An 18,332-nucleotide genomic window follows, 5' to 3' on the forward strand; every position below is an offset into this window, starting at 1 on the left:
CTGACTGTAGTTCTTTGGACTGTAAATACATATTAAAATGTATACATACACAACTGGCATTGCCACGTCCCCTCTATGTTGTCTTGTTGCGAGGCAAATAACCTCACGCTTTCTTTGTGGGGGTTCTGTAATTTCTTTCTGCACTCAGGAGTCCAGCACAGGGGACAAACAGGCTCAGCGGCATGCAATAGACACCTTTATTGGGCAGAACAATGTGTGTGTGTAAGTGTGTGTGTAATTCCCTATGCTTCTCATGCCCTGCAGCGTTTTGGAGTGTGACAGGGATGGTTCTCTGATGCACTTTTGTCTGCCATTATTGCCACACGCTTCTTGAGATGGAGGTATTGGCTTTGTCCTGTTAGTGCAGGCCTTAGAGCCATGTAAGCTGTTCCAAGACAAGATACATCCACTTCTATAAGCTTCTATAAGTTAAAATTCATAATTTGAATGAGAAATTATTTGACAAAATGTAAGAAGAGGATTTTGCTGCATTGCCCTAGTCCAGTTAACAGACAAATCATCTGAGCCACAGAAAATTAAATCGAGAAAGAAAATAAAATATTCACAAGGGCAATTTAAAGATGCAGTAGTGTCCTGATAGCAAAACAAAGCCTTTGATATCACTCGAGTGGGTGAATTAGATTATGGGAGGTGAATTCGATTATGAGGAGCAGGTGGATGAGGGCTTTTTACCTCGTGAGACAGGTAGAAGGCAGCTATGCCGAGGGGCCAGAAGCAGCACAGCATGGAGAAGACGCTCAGGCCCAGATGGTCTCGCGGAGGCATCATGAGGAAGTTGTCCTCACTCTCCGAGTCACTCGAATACTCGCTCTGCAGAAAGAAAACGAAGACACGTAAAGGAAAAGCTCACCCAATCGAACAAGACATCAAGAAGAAGGAATCCTGCCCTCCTCTTTCTGAGCCAAAGAAAAAGACCAGCCTACAGAATCGGGCAGAATACCCTCTAATGATTCCGTTATCTTTTCTTCCATATCAGACTCTGATGGGCTGCCACTGAGGGGAAGTCATTAGCTTTGTAAGCTGAGATACACACAACACAGCGCCGCAGCCCAATTTCAGGCCTCGAATTGCATTTTGTGTTTGCGTTTCTGTCACAGTGGACCGGCGACTCTAGCGCTTCGAGATGCGTTTCCAAGAACTGTTTATGCGGTCATGCTACACAGCCATCTGTGTTATTGCCTGAAGTATATCAAATTCAAATTTGCAATACCGCTCCTCCAGAACAATAGACTAATTGGCCATTCAAATGACAGCGGCTGCCGGACTAATTGAAAAGTATGGTGGTGGATAAAGGGAAAGCTAATCTGTTTTTCGAATATGAGTGTAATCTACTTTTAAGAATGACTGTCAGCACATGTCCTGAAAGCGCTTCTCATGAAGCCTTGTCATAAGCAATATCCAAATGTTACACAATAGGAGCCCTAATGCTAATGAGAAAGGAGTAGGGTGCACAGATAGGCCAACAAACACAAGATTGTGCCTGACAAATTGATTAAATAACATGATTAAATGACAGAACTGATGTCTCGACGGGGCCAAAGCCATTTTAGATAAACCTACAGAGTCAGAATTGTTCACGGTGGTGGTGATAGAAACCGGATGTCTAAAGTGTTTAATGCTTCTGAAAGCTACCTCACAGCAATGGTCCAAATATGTTGTGTAATGCCAAGGTTTTGTGTACAATATCACAATGTTATCATTATTAACATTATGCACTCATTATAACACTCATATGTACAAATGACACATGTAGGTTCACTGGTGGATTGCATAATTTATTTTCATTTAAATGACTGAAGTATTATGAAAAGTCATTTGTATTCATAATTTCATTGAAAAAGGTAAACGGTCATATATTTCATATTCATTTGATTTAAAGTAACATATTTCCAGGCTTTTTTGTAGTTTGTGTTGATACTGCTTGATTAGTAATGTGATAAAATTCTGATCATTTACGATTCTGGATTTTTGATTTTCTTGAGCTATAAGCCCTACTGATCAAACATAAGTCAAAAAGATTAAAATATGTCACTTTATGCCACCTGTAATTAATATAAAATATGAGTTGAACGTTTTAATGAAATTATGATAATGAATGAACCTTTTTACAATATTCAATTTTTTTGAGATACACTAGTATTTTCCTTAGCACAGTTGGATGGTTTAGTTAGAGAGTTCAGTACATGGAAGTGACATACCGTAAACAGGCCAATTCCAAAACTTCAAAACTGTTAATTAACAGTCTCGACTTATTGTATTTACACCCCCAAAATTTGCACGAACCAGACCCATTAGCGAAAGCCCTACTAGTCCTAGTTAAAGCTGGCAAAACAATAAAAGGTGATGGCCATTATCAGACTTTAGTTATGGGAATACCGGTTGCTACGTGAACTTCCTGCGGCAGTGTCCACAGAAGAGGAGCTCAAACTCGACACACAGCAAAGTGAAAGCTGGGTAAGCAAATGTGGATCTGTGCTAGAGGTCACAACGAGGGGACAGCAACGCTATCTGTTAAGACTCAGGAAGGATTACAAAAAATGATGACACTGTTTTTGTTACAGTGTTAAAACTATTCTGTAATATGAAACCTATGTGAGTTGTCACCGGTGCCATAAACCAACCTAGAAAAACAAAGCTTGTCTTTGTCTTTCTACGAGTCCACCATAACTGGAAAGCCAGCGTGTTTCATTCAGAGGCAGAATGCAAATTGCGGATGTAAATAGGCTCATATTTACTATTTTTACATCCACGTAGAGATTATAGTAATGAAAGCTGTCTTTGGCACCTTTAAGGTAATATTATATTGTTAGACAGGCGCTATATCTGTGAACTCCAGATGGCTGTGGACACTTTCACCTTACTGTGTGTATGGGAAGGCACAGACATCTTGCACAGCCTGCCTCTCTTGCCACTAATTTGCACCAAGATGGCCTTCTGCATATGTTCACAGACAAGGGTGTAGTTCACCATGCTTGCTAGACAATGTTCTCTTTCTCTCTCTCTCTCTCTCTCTCTCTCTCTCTCTTTCTCACATTCATTCTCTCGCTCTCGCTCTCTTTCTCTCTCTCTCTCTGGCTTATACAATACCCTGCAATGGTATCCTGCAATCGCTCTGAGCCTCATGTGTCATGGCAACATAAATCTTTTTTTAATAGACTCTGTCCCTCCAAAATGTATTATGGAATCTCTGCTGCAACAGTGTAGGTGTTGTAGAGCAAGAGAGACCGAAGCCTAGCACCAGTGTGGGGGATTTTACACACACACACACACACACACAATGAAACATGCATCAGTAAGACAGGAAATCAAAGACAAGCAAATCATATTTACATATTCAAAATCGAATTTACATGTTGTTCTCCTTTTACCTCTGTGCATAAATCCCTTAAGCTTGTTACATTAGATGAGTATCTGAAAAGCTGCGTTGGATGTACAGGAATAGCAGCGTCACCCAGTCTGCAGCCCAAATAAGTAGATGACAAATAGCAGCCCATGACAAACCTAACGATTCTTAATCACCATCAGAATCATTATGGACAGGGTTCAGTACAAGGCCAGTGATCTGGTGACACAGCTGATTAAAGTGTATACACTCTTAAAAATAGCGGCCCATCCCAGTACCTCCAGACCTGGCTCTCCACTACGCTTCTGCCTGCTGTCCTCGCATTGATTCATCCTAAACTTACTGCATGGCTGTGCTTGTGACGGTTTGCTTACATGCACTTACCTCACACTTCTGTGATGGCACATTTGCCATTTGCTTTTAATTCAGGTCTGTTGTTTTTTCTGTCCTCTTTTGATTTGTATAGTGCTATCAACCAGAGGAGGATAGGTTCCCTTTTTTGAGTCTAGGTTCTGTGGCGCGCCCCTGGAGAACGGCATCAGGGCGGTATTGGGTGGCACTGTGGGCGGGCCCACGGCACCACTCCCGCCTCCTCACTGCAACAGTTCCTCTCAAGGTTTCTTCCTCACAGTCTGAGGGAGTTTTTCGTTGCCACTGTTGCCACTGGCTGGCTCAAAAGAGGCTCGGACACGGATCTCTGTAAAGTTGCTTTGTGACAACAGAGCGATATAAAATTTTTTGAATTGAATTGAGTTGAATTTTTAAAATAGAGGTCCCTAAATGGTTTGGACCTTTGGTCATGGAACCTTTAATTACGTGACCTTCTTCACACATCTGATTCCAAAAATAGCTCTACTGTGGTAGCACGCCAAAGAACCTTCCTTATTTATTTATTTATTTATGATCTAAAAAAGTGAATGCATTATAGTGCACAACGTTAGTTTCACAAGCTGTGCTGGAGCATAAAGGATACATCAAAAATATTATAAGAAGGAGTATGTGAAACAAAGGCGCCCACGTTAAGTTGGTACGCTTATACTGTACATTAAATGGGAATCTACTATGTTACTATGGTTACTGCAGGATGCCACCATTCCCCAGCAGACGCTGTCACTGAGAGCAGTCAGCAGGCGCACCACTTTGATTTTTAACCCATTAATTATGCATTGCTTATGACACGTGAAAATGAGTGTTTGATCTTATTACAAATGGAGCAGTAATATTAAAAAAACATTCAATTCATTTGTTGAATATTTTAAGTTGACGTACACTATACAGACAAAAATATTGGGACACCTGCTTATTTGGATTAACTGTCTTTACAGTCCAGGGAAGGAAGGCTTTGTACTAGATTCTGTGAGGATATGATTCTAGCGACAAGAGCATCAGTGGGGTCAGGATGTAGGATGATCAGCACCCCACCTCTTGCCTAACTCCCCAACTCATCCCAAACATATTGGGTGGAGCTTCATCATTCCAGAGAACACAGTTCCACTGCTCCACAGCTCAATGCTGGGGGGCTTTGTACCCCTCTAGCCCATGTCTGACATTAGGTATAGTGCCAATAGGATCATGTTTATCTGCTTTATGTTTAGAATCATGTTTATCCTATTCTATTGTCAATACTACTCTACATGGAGTAGACAAGCTGTGTGCATACATTTGCATGTCAATCAGGATATCCACAAACCTTTGGACATACAGTGTGTAGGGGCAAAAAGCAGTTTTACAGTTTTACAGTCCGTACACAACCATGTTTTTTTGCCTGAGAACATGCAAATTGTGAGATGAGATCTGCTTTATTTGTCTGGTTCACGTCACTGCAACAGATCACAGTAGCCTTGCAGCATAGCATAGCTTGGCATAGCATAGCATAGCATAGCATAGCAAAGTCTATTTATATCTTATCACTGTAATAAATTTGTTTAGTATTATACTTTAGTATTACACCCTCATGTGGTGTTAGCTTTTAGCCATTTAGATTTTTACACTGCTCTGCACGCCACGATTTCCATCCTCCTGCAGTGAGGCTTTCTTCAGTCTTCATAGTATTAGCTTTTAGTCTTTTTTCTCTCGAAGGAGCCACTGCATCTCTAGTGGGCCTGGTAGTATATTTCGGAGTACTAAATATAATGAATCAAGACTGTCATGTAATAATTTTGGGGTTTTGGACTTGGACTTGCAGTGTTTGAGGTTCACAGTGTGCCACTTCCACTTGCTGAACTCTCATTATTCAGATATGCCAAGGAAAATGCAGTTTTCCATTCTAGGGCATTCAATTATGGATCCATTCTATTACAGTTTATTTAATGTTCATTTGCTTTTAATGGATGTTTAATTAATATAAGCTCTACAGGGAGCCAATAAAATAAAGCTGTATGCACTGCGGATTACAGGTCTATTGCGGTCTATTGCAATTTCCATAAGGCAACAGTACTATTATCTTGTTTTCTTTTAACTTTTTCATTTCATTTATATATCCTTTACCATGAAGAATACTGAAACTGAAATTCTGTTTAATGATATTGAATAACACATACACTTTGAGAGGGCTTTAGAGGCCAGACCTCCCCCATGGTATGTGTGTAAATCACGAATCAGGAAATTGCATGATCTGATGCTTTCTGATGCATGCTATGCTATTTAAACATGTTTATAGCGTCATTGGACTAAAAATGCATGCAGCAAAGAGCCAACACCAAAATATAGTGAATTTCATGTTGTACACTTCAGAATAACTGATCATTAAAAAATAGAATTTACAAAGGAGAGTAAAAATGGCAGCACTGAACAAACCTCTGCACATGTTTCTAATCTCTCATTTTTAAAAACTGGGTTCTTCATGACATGACGTGTCGGCTGAGCTAACCACCAAATCGTATTCTCAGCAGTGTGTCATGAAAAGGAACAAGAGAGAAGAAGCACCACTACAAGATTGAAGAGTGTCCCTGCATAATAGGCAAGTCAAGTGCTTCATTAACTGGCTCCCAAAATGAACTTCAAAAGTGCATTTTTATTGAAAGGTCAGAACACATCCTAAATGGTTAAGATAATTAGAGGGACATGATGGCCTTTCAGCATGGGGAGGGAAGGATAATAGACTTCCCTCTGCCTATTCTAACAATACTGTGCTTAGCACCCCCAATACAACCCATTCACAGAGTGGTTTATGAGGGTTGTTCAGGTTGGTGCAGGAAAATAATGAGAGAAAATGTTACATAAATCATTCAACACACTCAGCTGGCTTTTGAGTAAATTACAGTGCTGTGTTTATACTAGACAGTGTAATGAGATTTCCATTCACTGCATTAAAAGTGTAATATGTCCAGTCAGTGTAAGGATAATGACCATGGTAATGTGACAGATTTTTATATTATATTATATTATGTTATATTATCATGTTACTACTATCTTAGAATTAAATATAAAATTGGAAAACATTGTTTTTATCAAGTCTACAACACTGATACAAGGCATGCTACAATGCATTAAAATATATATCTATATGAAGTTAAAAGACTTTTGAGAGAAGTGCTGGAACCACTGTGTCAATTTACACCAGCTAACATAACCAGTGTCGGCCGAAACATTAGCAGTATGATCAGTGGCAACCCTCATTAGCACAGTAAATGGCAAATTGCCCTACAACACTGAGGCCAGACAGTTATACAACTATTATATAAAATATAACTGCATATCTATGAGACTGTAGCAGGGGGAACGACTACACACTGATGCTGAGTAAAGGGGACAGGGACATGCCCAATATACAAACAGAGGAGCCACTGGGGAGGTTTTAGGAACTGCATGTTCAAAAGCCTATGGTGTGCAAGCCACACTTCTGAACACAAATGCACAATGCTATGTGTGTTTGGAGGAAAAAGAACACTGCACACCAACACCAAAACCACATCACAACTGTGACGCATGGTGAAGGAAGCATTGTGGTTTGGGGCTGCTTTGCTGCCTCAGGGCCTGGACACCTTTGAGGAAACAATAATAAGGTGTATTATAACATCAGCACTCTAATGCAGGGCATGTGGTCACTGAGCTTATAATTCCTATGAATTATGTAGGAATCTATTTTTATTTTACTTTTATAGTCATATAGTCATGTAATGTCACCACATGCACCAATGAGCCAACATTAGGACCACCAGCCTAATATACTGTTGGCTCTCCACATGCCACCAAATCACATCACTCTACAAGACATCTTACGTCTGATATGTAATATCTGCAAGACCCTGTGATATTTGGCACCAAGACTTTATCAGCTATGCTAACATTGCTAACAACCACTGGACTAAAAAGACTGGGTACTTGGTCTCTTAAACTGCTAAAACTGCATCCATACCTTCATTTGTTTTGCACAGTAATTTCTTTTACAATTTGTTGACTTACAGTACTTTATTCCATAAAACAACAATGAAATGTGAGTAAACCAATTCTAATTTTAGTTTAAATGTCCAAATTATTCAAGCCATTGTAATAAAGCTTTTTTTAGACCTTTGAAGCAAATTAATGAAGATGTTTGTGTGTATTTACCAAGATGTAATTGGTTACAGTGGAAGTTGAGTGTTTTGTTAGCAATGCTAGCCTAGCATCTCCTATTGTAATTGCATTCAACTGCCATTGGGGTAAGTGATAAATCATGTTAACATGATTTTTCGTTGAACTATTCCTATGAGTTGTGAGGTGGAGCTGCTGTGGATCGGACTTGTTCCAGCACATTCCCCCGGATGAACAGTGCAAATGTACCCAGCTTTTCACGTTATATAAAAGAAAACAAGACTCAACAGGACAAGGCGAACTTCTTAAGGAAACTCATGCTGGTGCCGAAGGACTCTGAGCACTGTTCAGCTCCTCAGCGAGCCACAGTGCATCAAGTTTTTTCATTATTATATTAAACTAAAGCCAAAACGATACAAAAATCATTTGAAATTAACATGAAATGCAAGAATTCCACTATTGTAAAAAAAAAAAAAAAAGTGCATCCGCTATGCTAGGCCTTCCATTAGTTTGGCCCTGATGGGATAGCTTTTGTTGCTCTTATGCACTGATCAGACTTAAGTGCCCAGCCCTTCTACACCCACTATCAGTAGGTAGGCCTACAAATCACTGCTCACCTGAAGAACCTCGTTTTGGAACCAACCATAATGATTTAAGCCTTGTCAAAGTTACTCAAGTCTTTATGCCTGCCCATTTCATACACTTCCAACAACAAGAGCAGTATTGTCAGTAGAATAGGACTCTCTGGAACTAGGAACCTGTTGGGACCATGCCTATTGCCAGGCATAGGCTAGAGGGGTATAAAGCCCACCAGCATTGATCTGTGGAGTAGTGGACTGTGTTCTCTGGAATGCAAGCAAATCCTCATAGCAGCACTCCAGAATGTAGTAGAAAGCCTTCTTCCATGGACAGTAGAGACAGTTATTCCAACAAATGCAGGATAAACTTTCCCAATACTTTTGTCCATATAGTGTCTCTCACCCTGAAACACACGTTCGTGAGACGATCCTCAATGTTATTCGCTCTTATTCATTTTTAAATGGATAAAAATGTTTTGGGTTATCAGTCTATAAATGGTGATCAAACACACAAACATTAGCCATGTTCTTTTCCATTCCCAATAACAGCATACCAGTTAGCTATTGGACACCATTGGACACAAAACTCTCTATTAAGATGTAGGCTGGTCAGGTACATTCAATGACACTTCAAGGTTTTTCCAGTTACTAAATTTAAATGAAAAGATCACTGACTAAGCTCTGCAGCACATCTGCGTATTTCCCTCCCTCCCAGCATTACTGTCACCTCACAGGGATCTGCAGGACTGAGCCGCAGAATCAGAACAGGTGGCCCAGCCAGGCGGGCAGCAGCAGGAAACTGGCCGTCCAGACTGCCACTCGGCTCACAACCCATCCAACAACCATCACCCCCATAACACACACTCTTACCGCCAGTCATGTGGAGAGAACCGGAGAAACGTGCTCGGTAAATGCCTTATATGACTGGATAGTGTGAAATGAATGACAATGAATGGCACACATGCAGTTCTGTAAACAACTAAACACAGCAGAAATATTAGTGGTGTTTGGAAAGGGACACTGCGGCAGTCATTTGAAAACTGCTGAAGCAAACAATGTCATGTGTATACATTCATAAACATCAGTGTGATATGTTAGATTTACTGAATATGGCAGACTCACAGTTGTCTATTATTTCTTTGCACCATCTGAAAACACCAGCTGCCCTTTACTCTGTGCTGTGAACATTTCATGAAATTACGTAGAAGGACATCTTGCTATGTTAACACATTACATTAGCCATGTAATGCCTGTGTAAAAGGGCTGCTATCTACTACATTCTACCTTGTCCTCGACCTGTCGGCTTCAGTAATGTGATGTGTCAGTGTAATGTGGCTTTTATTTTCATATGATGAGACTGAGATTTAACAAATGTAGAGATTTTTCATTTGTTAGCATCACAAACTACCATTAAACAAGCAAAAATATACACAAAGAATATACACAGATCAGCCATGACGTCAAATCCACCTGCCTAATATTGTGTACATCTCCATTCTCCATCACCAAAACAGCTCTGACCTGTTAAAGCATGGGCTCCACAAGACATGTCTGGAATCAAGACGTTAGCAGCAGATTTTTAAAAAAATGAGAGATGCTTACCACCAGTGGGTTTAGACCTCTTAGATCTCATCCAGACTATTTTCCTGCTGCTAACACATCAATTTTAAGATCTGAGTCAAACTGTATGCCTCTCCTTGACTTATGCCATTTTTAACAAGATTATCAGCTGTTGGTGGTTTTAATATTATGGCTGATCACTTCACACTAAGCTTAAATGATGAATTTAGTTGGATATAGAATTTAGTGGTATAATTCAGTTACAAAGTACCACATGTGAATGAAATCGTATAGTTTGCATATTCCCTAATAATAATAAACAGTACCAGATCACCACATAATTTCCAACTAGGCTAACTTCCTTCTAAATAATTTACAAAGGAAACTATAATCTGTACAGACAGCATCCAGTGTTTCTTTACATTAATTTGACCAGAAACCAAAAGGGTTCCAAATAAACACCATTTTTCTAGATAAGCCCATTTTTTTTAAATAATGTATTTCTTCCTTTACCCCATTTTTACCCACAATTTGGAAGACCAACTACCCAATCTCCATTCACGTGAATTCCCCCTATCACAAGCAATGCCCCCAACACTAGGAGGGTGAACACTAGCACATGTCTCCTACAACACACGTGAACCACCACCCCTTACGAACTGCCGCTGATGCTGCATCGTTGGGCGGCCAGTGCGTTTAAAGGAAAGCATGGCTCCCCAGATGCGATACAACAACTAACAGACAACTGTGCTGAACAACATCACACTAGGAGTAATGTGTAGAGGAAGTGCTATCAACCCACCCCTGAGAGTGCAAGGCCAATTGTGCTCTCTCTGACTCCAACTGCTGATGGCAAGCAGCATGACCCGGGATTCAAACCATCGACCACAGTGATCTGAATTCTGTTCTGAATGTGTCCCCACACTCAGAAACTGTCATAATGCATTTAACAATAAAGGCAGCATTGTGCTTCTTTATGCCCAATGTGAACATTCATGCATCAGATTTCAAAAAGACTTCAATGAGAAAATGTGTCTGAATGTATCACCAGTAAATTGTTAGGTTTGACAGCAGTTAGGAATGTCTGTTTCGTCTCCAATAAACAGTGGTCTAATGAATAAGTGGGTGGTGGGTGTGAGGAGTGAGGGGATAGGTTAAAAACTATACATGCTATATCAGATTCTCTTTTATCAGATAGTCTTTTACAACAAGATTGGAAAAGTCTTTTTGGATCTCATACTGTGATTAGACATTATTTAAACACAAGTATAAACAACTATGTGAACTCCCAGTAACTTTTCCTTGATTTGTGTAAAGAATGCTTGATCCATTAAAAGAAACCTATAATGTAAATCCCAAAAATAATTAAAAAATGTATGTTTACTTTATCTTTTTCGAGTTCTACCTATAGAGTTACCATTTCATAGATATACAAGTTCATATTGCCTCTATCAATATAAAATTGTAAAGATTTTGCCACAACGCCAATGTTAAATGGCCTAATCTTACCTCCAACTCCTGAAACTCGTCATCATCGTCCACGTCATAAGACAGCGTTTGAATCTTGGCGTCGTCCATAGACAAGTCCAGGAACTTGCTGTCAGCAAATACAATTCCTTCTTTCGTAAGGGTGGTGGTGGCTGAGCCTGGAGCCATGTCCTCGATGAAGGTGGTCTCACAGCAGTCCCCTCCTTCCCCCCATGCCCTCAGCACACCCTCCGGGTACAGGATGAGGTTGGGCCTGTAAAAGGGGTCCACAGTCTGGGGTAGCGCGCTGGGGTTAAGCAGCTGCGGGTGGTGCCCGCTCACCCGAGTCCCGTTCCTGTCCTGGCCGGCCTGCTGGGGAGAGAGATTGACTACAACGTGGCTCTGATACTGCGGGGCAGAGTACACTGACACCAGGCCTTCTTTGGTCTCCACCATCACGCCACGGGTGTTGATCAGGCCGTTGCGTTTGCAGCACTCAGACCCCGCATCCCCGCTGTCTGCTGATGAAGATGGCTTCCGCTGAGCGGGAGGGTCCTTCTCCTCCTCTGTTCTGAGCCCTGTTTCCATTTTGGCCTAGTGACTGCAAATGCTAGGGAAGGTCTCTGCCCCGTTGCTGGTTTTCCTCATGAGTGATGCCATGGAGGTATGAGGTGGAAACATCATCCTGCTGCTCTCTCCTATAAGAGAACACAGCAAATAATTCTAGTTACGTCAGAGCAAGTGTTTTAAGCTATAAAAGCTATATATATATATAATTGCATTGTTAGATATTAATTACATGTACATTTCATTAGATATGCACATTAATAACTAATTAACATTAACATTAATAGATAAGCACATCATTTCAAATCAGTATAATGAAAACTCCTCTTTTCTAAGATACGTATGCACTATGCATATATTGTGACACCCTTTCTAAAAAATGCATTCAGCAACAACAATATGTACCCATTGCTGACACACACGGGTTGTATAGTCCCTGTAGAGAAGTAAAAGGACTCGCTGGATAATAAACCTACTGGCAAGGGCAAGGGTATAAAGGCAGGGGTATGAAGCCCTCCATCATTAAGCCGTGGAGCAATGGAACTGTTCTCTGGAATGATGCGCCAGTCAATGGTTTTGGGATATGCTGGGGAGTTGGGGTTGAAGTGAGGTGGTTATTATTTAACATCTTGACCTCAATAACTTTCTGGTCTAAATGCAGTCAAATCTTCTCCTAGAGTACAGTGGAGTAGAGACAGTTACTCAAACAAAAGCAGGATAAACTGGGGCTCCTGAGTGGTCCAGCGGATCAGTTAAGGCGCTGTCACTACGATCAGAATCCCGGTTCGAACCCCGGTCATGCTGCCATCGTCACCTGAGGCCCCAAGAGAGCACAATTGGCCTTGCTGTCTCCTGGTTTAGTAGATGGCACTCACTCCCCACATCGCTTTGCTTGGGTGCTGGCCATCGCTGGCATCTAAAGGCTGGTGCGTTGGAGGCAGGTATGCAGTGCATCCCTCCAGGCGCGTTAATTGCCTGGTGATGTTGCGACAGCAGCATAGCGCACCCTCACTAGTGTTGGAGGCATCGCATGCAATGGGTGGTGGGGTGCGTACAGGTTTGGTAACTGGCGGTCCAAATTGGGGAGGATATTGGGCAAAAAATCTGATACAATTTATGAATAAAAAATAAATACTTTTGAACAGGATCAACTTTAATCCCCTTGATTTTGAAAGAAATAATGGCTGAGCATGAGGTGTCATGTGTACAGGAAACCATTTATGCATTCATATGCTTTATATAGAATCATTGCCTTAACTAATGAACCCTTGTTGAAGCTGGGTGGTAACACCATAAACCACAGTATTTAATAATATTGATAGGTTCATAAAATGAGGATGGTATTTTAAAATTGTGACATGCCTGATGTGTCAAATTTCTTTTCTGTGTCTGTCAAGTACAAGTTTATCAGCATGCTGAGTTTGATTAAAAGGGAGAGAAAGCAAACCTGGATGAACCAGTCTACTAAATGTGCCTAAAAACAGTCAAAAACACTCCCAAGACCATTCTCTTGTAATATCCCTGTAATATGTGTGATTTGAGCCTCAGTTAGAAGGGACACAGTTCCTTAAGCATAGATAGCTAAGTATCCAGATAGCTAAGTCCAAACATTGCCTTTTTGTTACTCTCAACACCAGTCGCTTGACTTCAGTCTCTCAGACTCAAACTTTTTCTTATAATCAGCACTTGTGTCGGTAGCTCAGCAGTTAGTCAATAGCAAATGCTCTGGGCTGTCTGATACTCGGGGAATCTGTAGCTGAGCTAGCTAAAAAAACTTTCTGTCCTTCCAAAACCAGCCCCCCGATCTGAGCCATTCTCATCGTAGTGTTAATAGCTGGCCTTCCAGTCAGCCAGACTTATTATGCTTACTGGGCTAATGCTAACCACCTTCTTCCTCCTGATTCACATCAGTTTAACATTTGTCATTGTCAGACTGACGTATTAACATTTATTCAATGAAAAAAATTGAAAAATGTGCATGATGTTCAATTAGTCTCTTATCCTGTGAGCAAAGTGAGCTTTGAATTTGATCGTTTTTCAGTTTTAAAAAACGCAGGATGACATTTTATGGATGGCGTGTAAATGCAGAACAGTAAGATGGTATGACAAAAGTTGATACCACCTAACCCCTGTACAAGCCCTTTCTTAAATGGAGATAAGTGAGAGATCCTTAATATGAGAGTATGCTTTTGTGATCACCTGTGGTTCCCGCAACTTCTATGAATGAATTGTTACATCCTGAAAACAAGGTTCTTCAAAAAGTAGTTTAGTAAAGGCAATGGTTCTAGATAAAACTAAGACAACCACTTGATCATCCTTTCAGAACTGTAGGGAACCCTATTTGATGAGATTGTTTTTATGTTTTCTACCAGAAATCTGTACTCATTCTGTACTCACACCACCAGCAGGAGCACAAAATCACCACACACATCTATTTCAAGGCAGCTATTCTGAGAAAGGTGGGCTCTTATTAAAGAAACCTGCCGTCATCTGCATAACACGCTTAAATCTGCCTTTCAAATTTACTGTCACTGGTGAGTAATCTGCAGCGTGGAAATACTATATTAAATTCATCTGCGCTGTCTGACTAACAGGATAAATCTACAATTAGCCTAGCTGGAACTTTAAATCTAGATCTATCAATCTAAACCATATGGACAAATGTAAAGCCTATAAAATACAGAAATTGAATGCTCCATCAATAGTTAACACTAAATATCAGTTTGATATACCAGCTCAACTACAAACCAAAAACATGGTACTTTTTCATTTGCTTCTAACAATATGAGGATGAATATGATTGTCATTGAGCATCCCTATTAAAATCTTGCAGCTTACGGAGATACAGTTCAATGACTGGTAATTGTAAAGCAATGAGTGTAAAGCTATGCTTGTGGTTCATAATTCTGTGTTTTCTGAAGGAAACAGTTTCCTGTAAGGCATATCAGTACACAATTTAGCACTTCCCTTGTGTTGCAATGCCAGTCAAGCTTAACAGATGGTGGTCCGCGTCCAGCTGCACACAGGCTGTACAGCAAAAGTATGCATGCCTTCATTATCTGAGTCACTGGCCTAATAAACCAGGTTCTATATAAAAACATGGCCAAAACAAATGGCTCAGTGATTACTATGTTGATAGTCACCTTTTTGAAAATAGTCACATTTAAAAAACACAGCTATAAATGCCCCAGTCCAGGCGTCAAAAGGCGCCTGACACCTTCTCCTCCATTTGCTGTTCAGGACTGCGAATAGATCTGTGAATTGTTCTCCAGCAATGCAAATGCTGGCTCTGCAGCCTACACTGTCATGCATCCCTGAGCCATTGATTCCTGCCTCTGCACCACTGAATAATCTAAAAGCACATGGCCAAGATCCCAGGAATCTACACACTCTCTTTATACAAGTTCAGCTCTTTGACCATGAGAGACAGTGAGAGATGCTCTGATAAAGGCCTAATGGATAGAAGACTATATTTTTTGTGGGATGTGGTGCAATAATGTCCAAATGTGGCCCAAAAAGTTCTATTTTTTAATGTTGCCTTCTGTTAATCATGGGTCATTGTATGAAGGTTGACCATAAATAAAGTCAAAAGCCTAATAACATTCCCTCTATGGACTATGCTGGGCCTAGAGAATAATAACCAATAACCAATAATTATGATATGTAAAGTATGGCTGCATGATGATATCAGAGTCATACCAGTATATTATCTCTGTCTTTCAACACCTTGTATCTTCATTTTTGACATTTTGCACTTAACATAATGTGAATCTGCCAGTTGTTCTTTACATTGGGTCAGAATGTCCATTGAAGGTTTATTAGGCTTTTCCTTTCCTCTTTAAAGCAGCAGCAATAATATTTAAATATATGCTTAAAATGAATTGGTGTTGGACAGATATTTAGAGTTGCCCAATTTTGAAATTGATATTTGGTGATGCTTTTATTAAACTCCAGAACAGCAGAGCGTTTAGGTGATGGTGGACTACGGCATTTGTATCCCTTTGTAAAATATATGTTTTTCCATAATGCTCCAAGTGGATTTAATCTCAATTTCTGAAAATTATAACCGTATCAGCATTGATATGTCTGTTAAAAATATTGAATATCGGCATTAGTGGACAATTCCTATATCAATTCCTCACAAAAGGAGCCCAGAAAAGTTACTCAAGGAGTCCATTTAAACAGCAGTACTAAATACATTTTCTTTGTAGTTTAATTCAATTGAATTCATTTGCCCTCACTTTAAAAGAGTTACAGTATTTGAGTTTGATTCCTGGGAAGAATATTTGGAAATGTAGGCTTTGGAACGTCAAGAACTTAGCTCTAAGCCTTTCTGTTCAAGAACATACCTGCAGGCAGATTTTGCTCCTTGTGCAGTGCCCTGTGACCAATTAGGTGCTACAATACTGGAAAGATTTAGGAGGTTGGACTCGTTCAGTGTGTGACCCAGGAAACTTGGTTCTTCTGGTATAAGGCACACAGTCACAATCATCCCAATGTGCACATTTCATAAGTGAACATAGCTTGTAAAAGCAGCTATTTCCACGTGTGTGAATGCAAGCTGAAAGCAAGGGGCCTTGGTTGAAACGAACCAAAAAGCAATTGGCCTTTACGTGTGACAGGCATTTGTAGCTAAGCCTTGTCAAAGTGTGAGAGCACAATTTAGCACTGCTGAAAAGATGAGCAGCTTACACCTGCAGTACTTAGCGTAATCACTGGCTTATGTCAGATGTGCTGGTGTCTGATCTCCATCAGCTTGGATTTTACACTGTCAGGGTTTGAGGACTGGCTTATTGTTGTTTGCAGGGAAGTCAGAGGAGGGGAACTGTCACATTCATGTGCTGGTTGTTGCCAGTCTTTGCTTTGATTTGAGTAGCTAGGAGCTTCGCTGGCCAACAGGGGTGTCTGAAACGCAATAGCGACGGTGTTGAGTGTGTAAATGTTGGAGTGTGTGATCTATAGGGTATAATTAGAGTCAGAGTCGCGTCAGTGTCATGTGGGTAACTGCTTCAGAAAATAATCATCAGCATTGGACAGATGTTAAGATTCCACAGATATTTGCTGATGTTTTTGTTGTGGTTTGGGGGAGCAGAGCCTGCTAAATGTCTTCATAAGGCTATTTATTTTACTACACAATCCTTTATATGGATATATTATATATTTAATAAAAGTCACAATTTCTTGATTTTAAAACTGGTTATGTATCAGAATTGGCAGATATATATGTACATAAACATGTTTATGTATACGTATTTGTAAAATATCAGATACCAGTCCATAATATGCACACCGGTCCCATATTGGTGCATATTACTGGTTAAGTCATGCATGTTAATAATACTGTGCATCCTTATCCACTGTATACGTGCAGATGTAATGTATACTGAAGAATAGAATTATTTTATTTAGCAAGATATACAATTTTAAGACTCTAACAGTAAATAAATTCCAAGCAGTTCCTTAGTTACACCAAAATACCCGAACATATTTGCCCCCTGAGCTCATTTCATTAAAACTAAATGTGATAAATTAGTCCTTGGTGCCTGGTCTTGGAGCTGCACACAGAGCTGTCCATGGTGCTGCAATCTACATTCCTCCAGGAATCAGATAAGCAACCTGCTTTCAGATTCACGGATCGACTGGTGCTCTACAGGCCACCAGTAACACCAGTGTGCGTAAACAGACCATGCCATCTACCATCAATTGAAACAACAACGGACCAAAAAATAAATGCTGTCAGTGGTAAAGCCAAGCCATTTCCATCTTTCTGGCGCAAACAAACCCAGCCGAGCTGCCAGGCTGCAGGAGGCTGAGATGCATCGATGTCATCTTGGTGCAATCGCTCATTTGCTGTACAAGTTCGTGCTCTGACTGGTAAGACAGGCAGCCCCTTACCTTTCGAGCTGAACGCATGAGTCGAGGAACCGCAGCCAGAGCTGTTGGATTTTGGCGCCCTTATATCCCTCCGGGGTGTGTGTGTGTGTGTGAGGAGGGGGGGGGGGTCGATTTTAGAGAAGGATGTGAATAAAACTAAAGAATGAAAATAAAGTCCAAAGTGTCCAGCTTGCTGCCTTCCGTCTTCAAGAAGTCGGTCACCGGAGAGAGGGGCTGAAAAGCTCGGGCCACACCGCGACGGAGCGCCTGCCGTGCGGGTGGTGTTGCATTCTGACTCTGGTCTGGTTTGGTTTGGTGAGCGCTGCGGTTCGCACGCACACATGCACACCCCCCGCGTATCTAGGACGCTCCGACCGAGGTGTGTGAGGAGCTCCGCGCACCGCACTGTG

The 18,332-nt window shown here is 40.8% G+C and overlaps 1 protein-coding gene across 1 annotated transcript in view; it reads right to left on the reverse strand.

Moving 5' to 3' along the window:
• Positions 1 to 18,332, reverse strand: part of LOC140554547 (synapse differentiation-inducing gene protein 1) — a 32,932-nt gene extending 14,600 nt beyond the window's left edge. The window contains exons 1-3 of the mRNA XM_072677663.1: positions 17,944 to 18,332; positions 11,524 to 12,179; positions 694 to 831 (exon numbers count right to left, since the gene is read on the reverse strand). Coding sequence (XP_072533764.1) covers positions 694 to 831; positions 11,524 to 12,069 — 684 coding nt within the window. The 5' untranslated portion in view covers positions 12,070 to 12,179; positions 17,944 to 18,332. The remainder of the gene's footprint in view (positions 1 to 693; positions 832 to 11,523; positions 12,180 to 17,943) is intronic.

This window comes from Salminus brasiliensis, chromosome 4 (genome assembly GCF_030463535.1).
Source record: "Salminus brasiliensis chromosome 4, fSalBra1.hap2, whole genome shotgun sequence".
Lineage (NCBI taxonomy): Eukaryota > Metazoa > Chordata > Actinopteri > Characiformes > Bryconidae > Salminus > Salminus brasiliensis.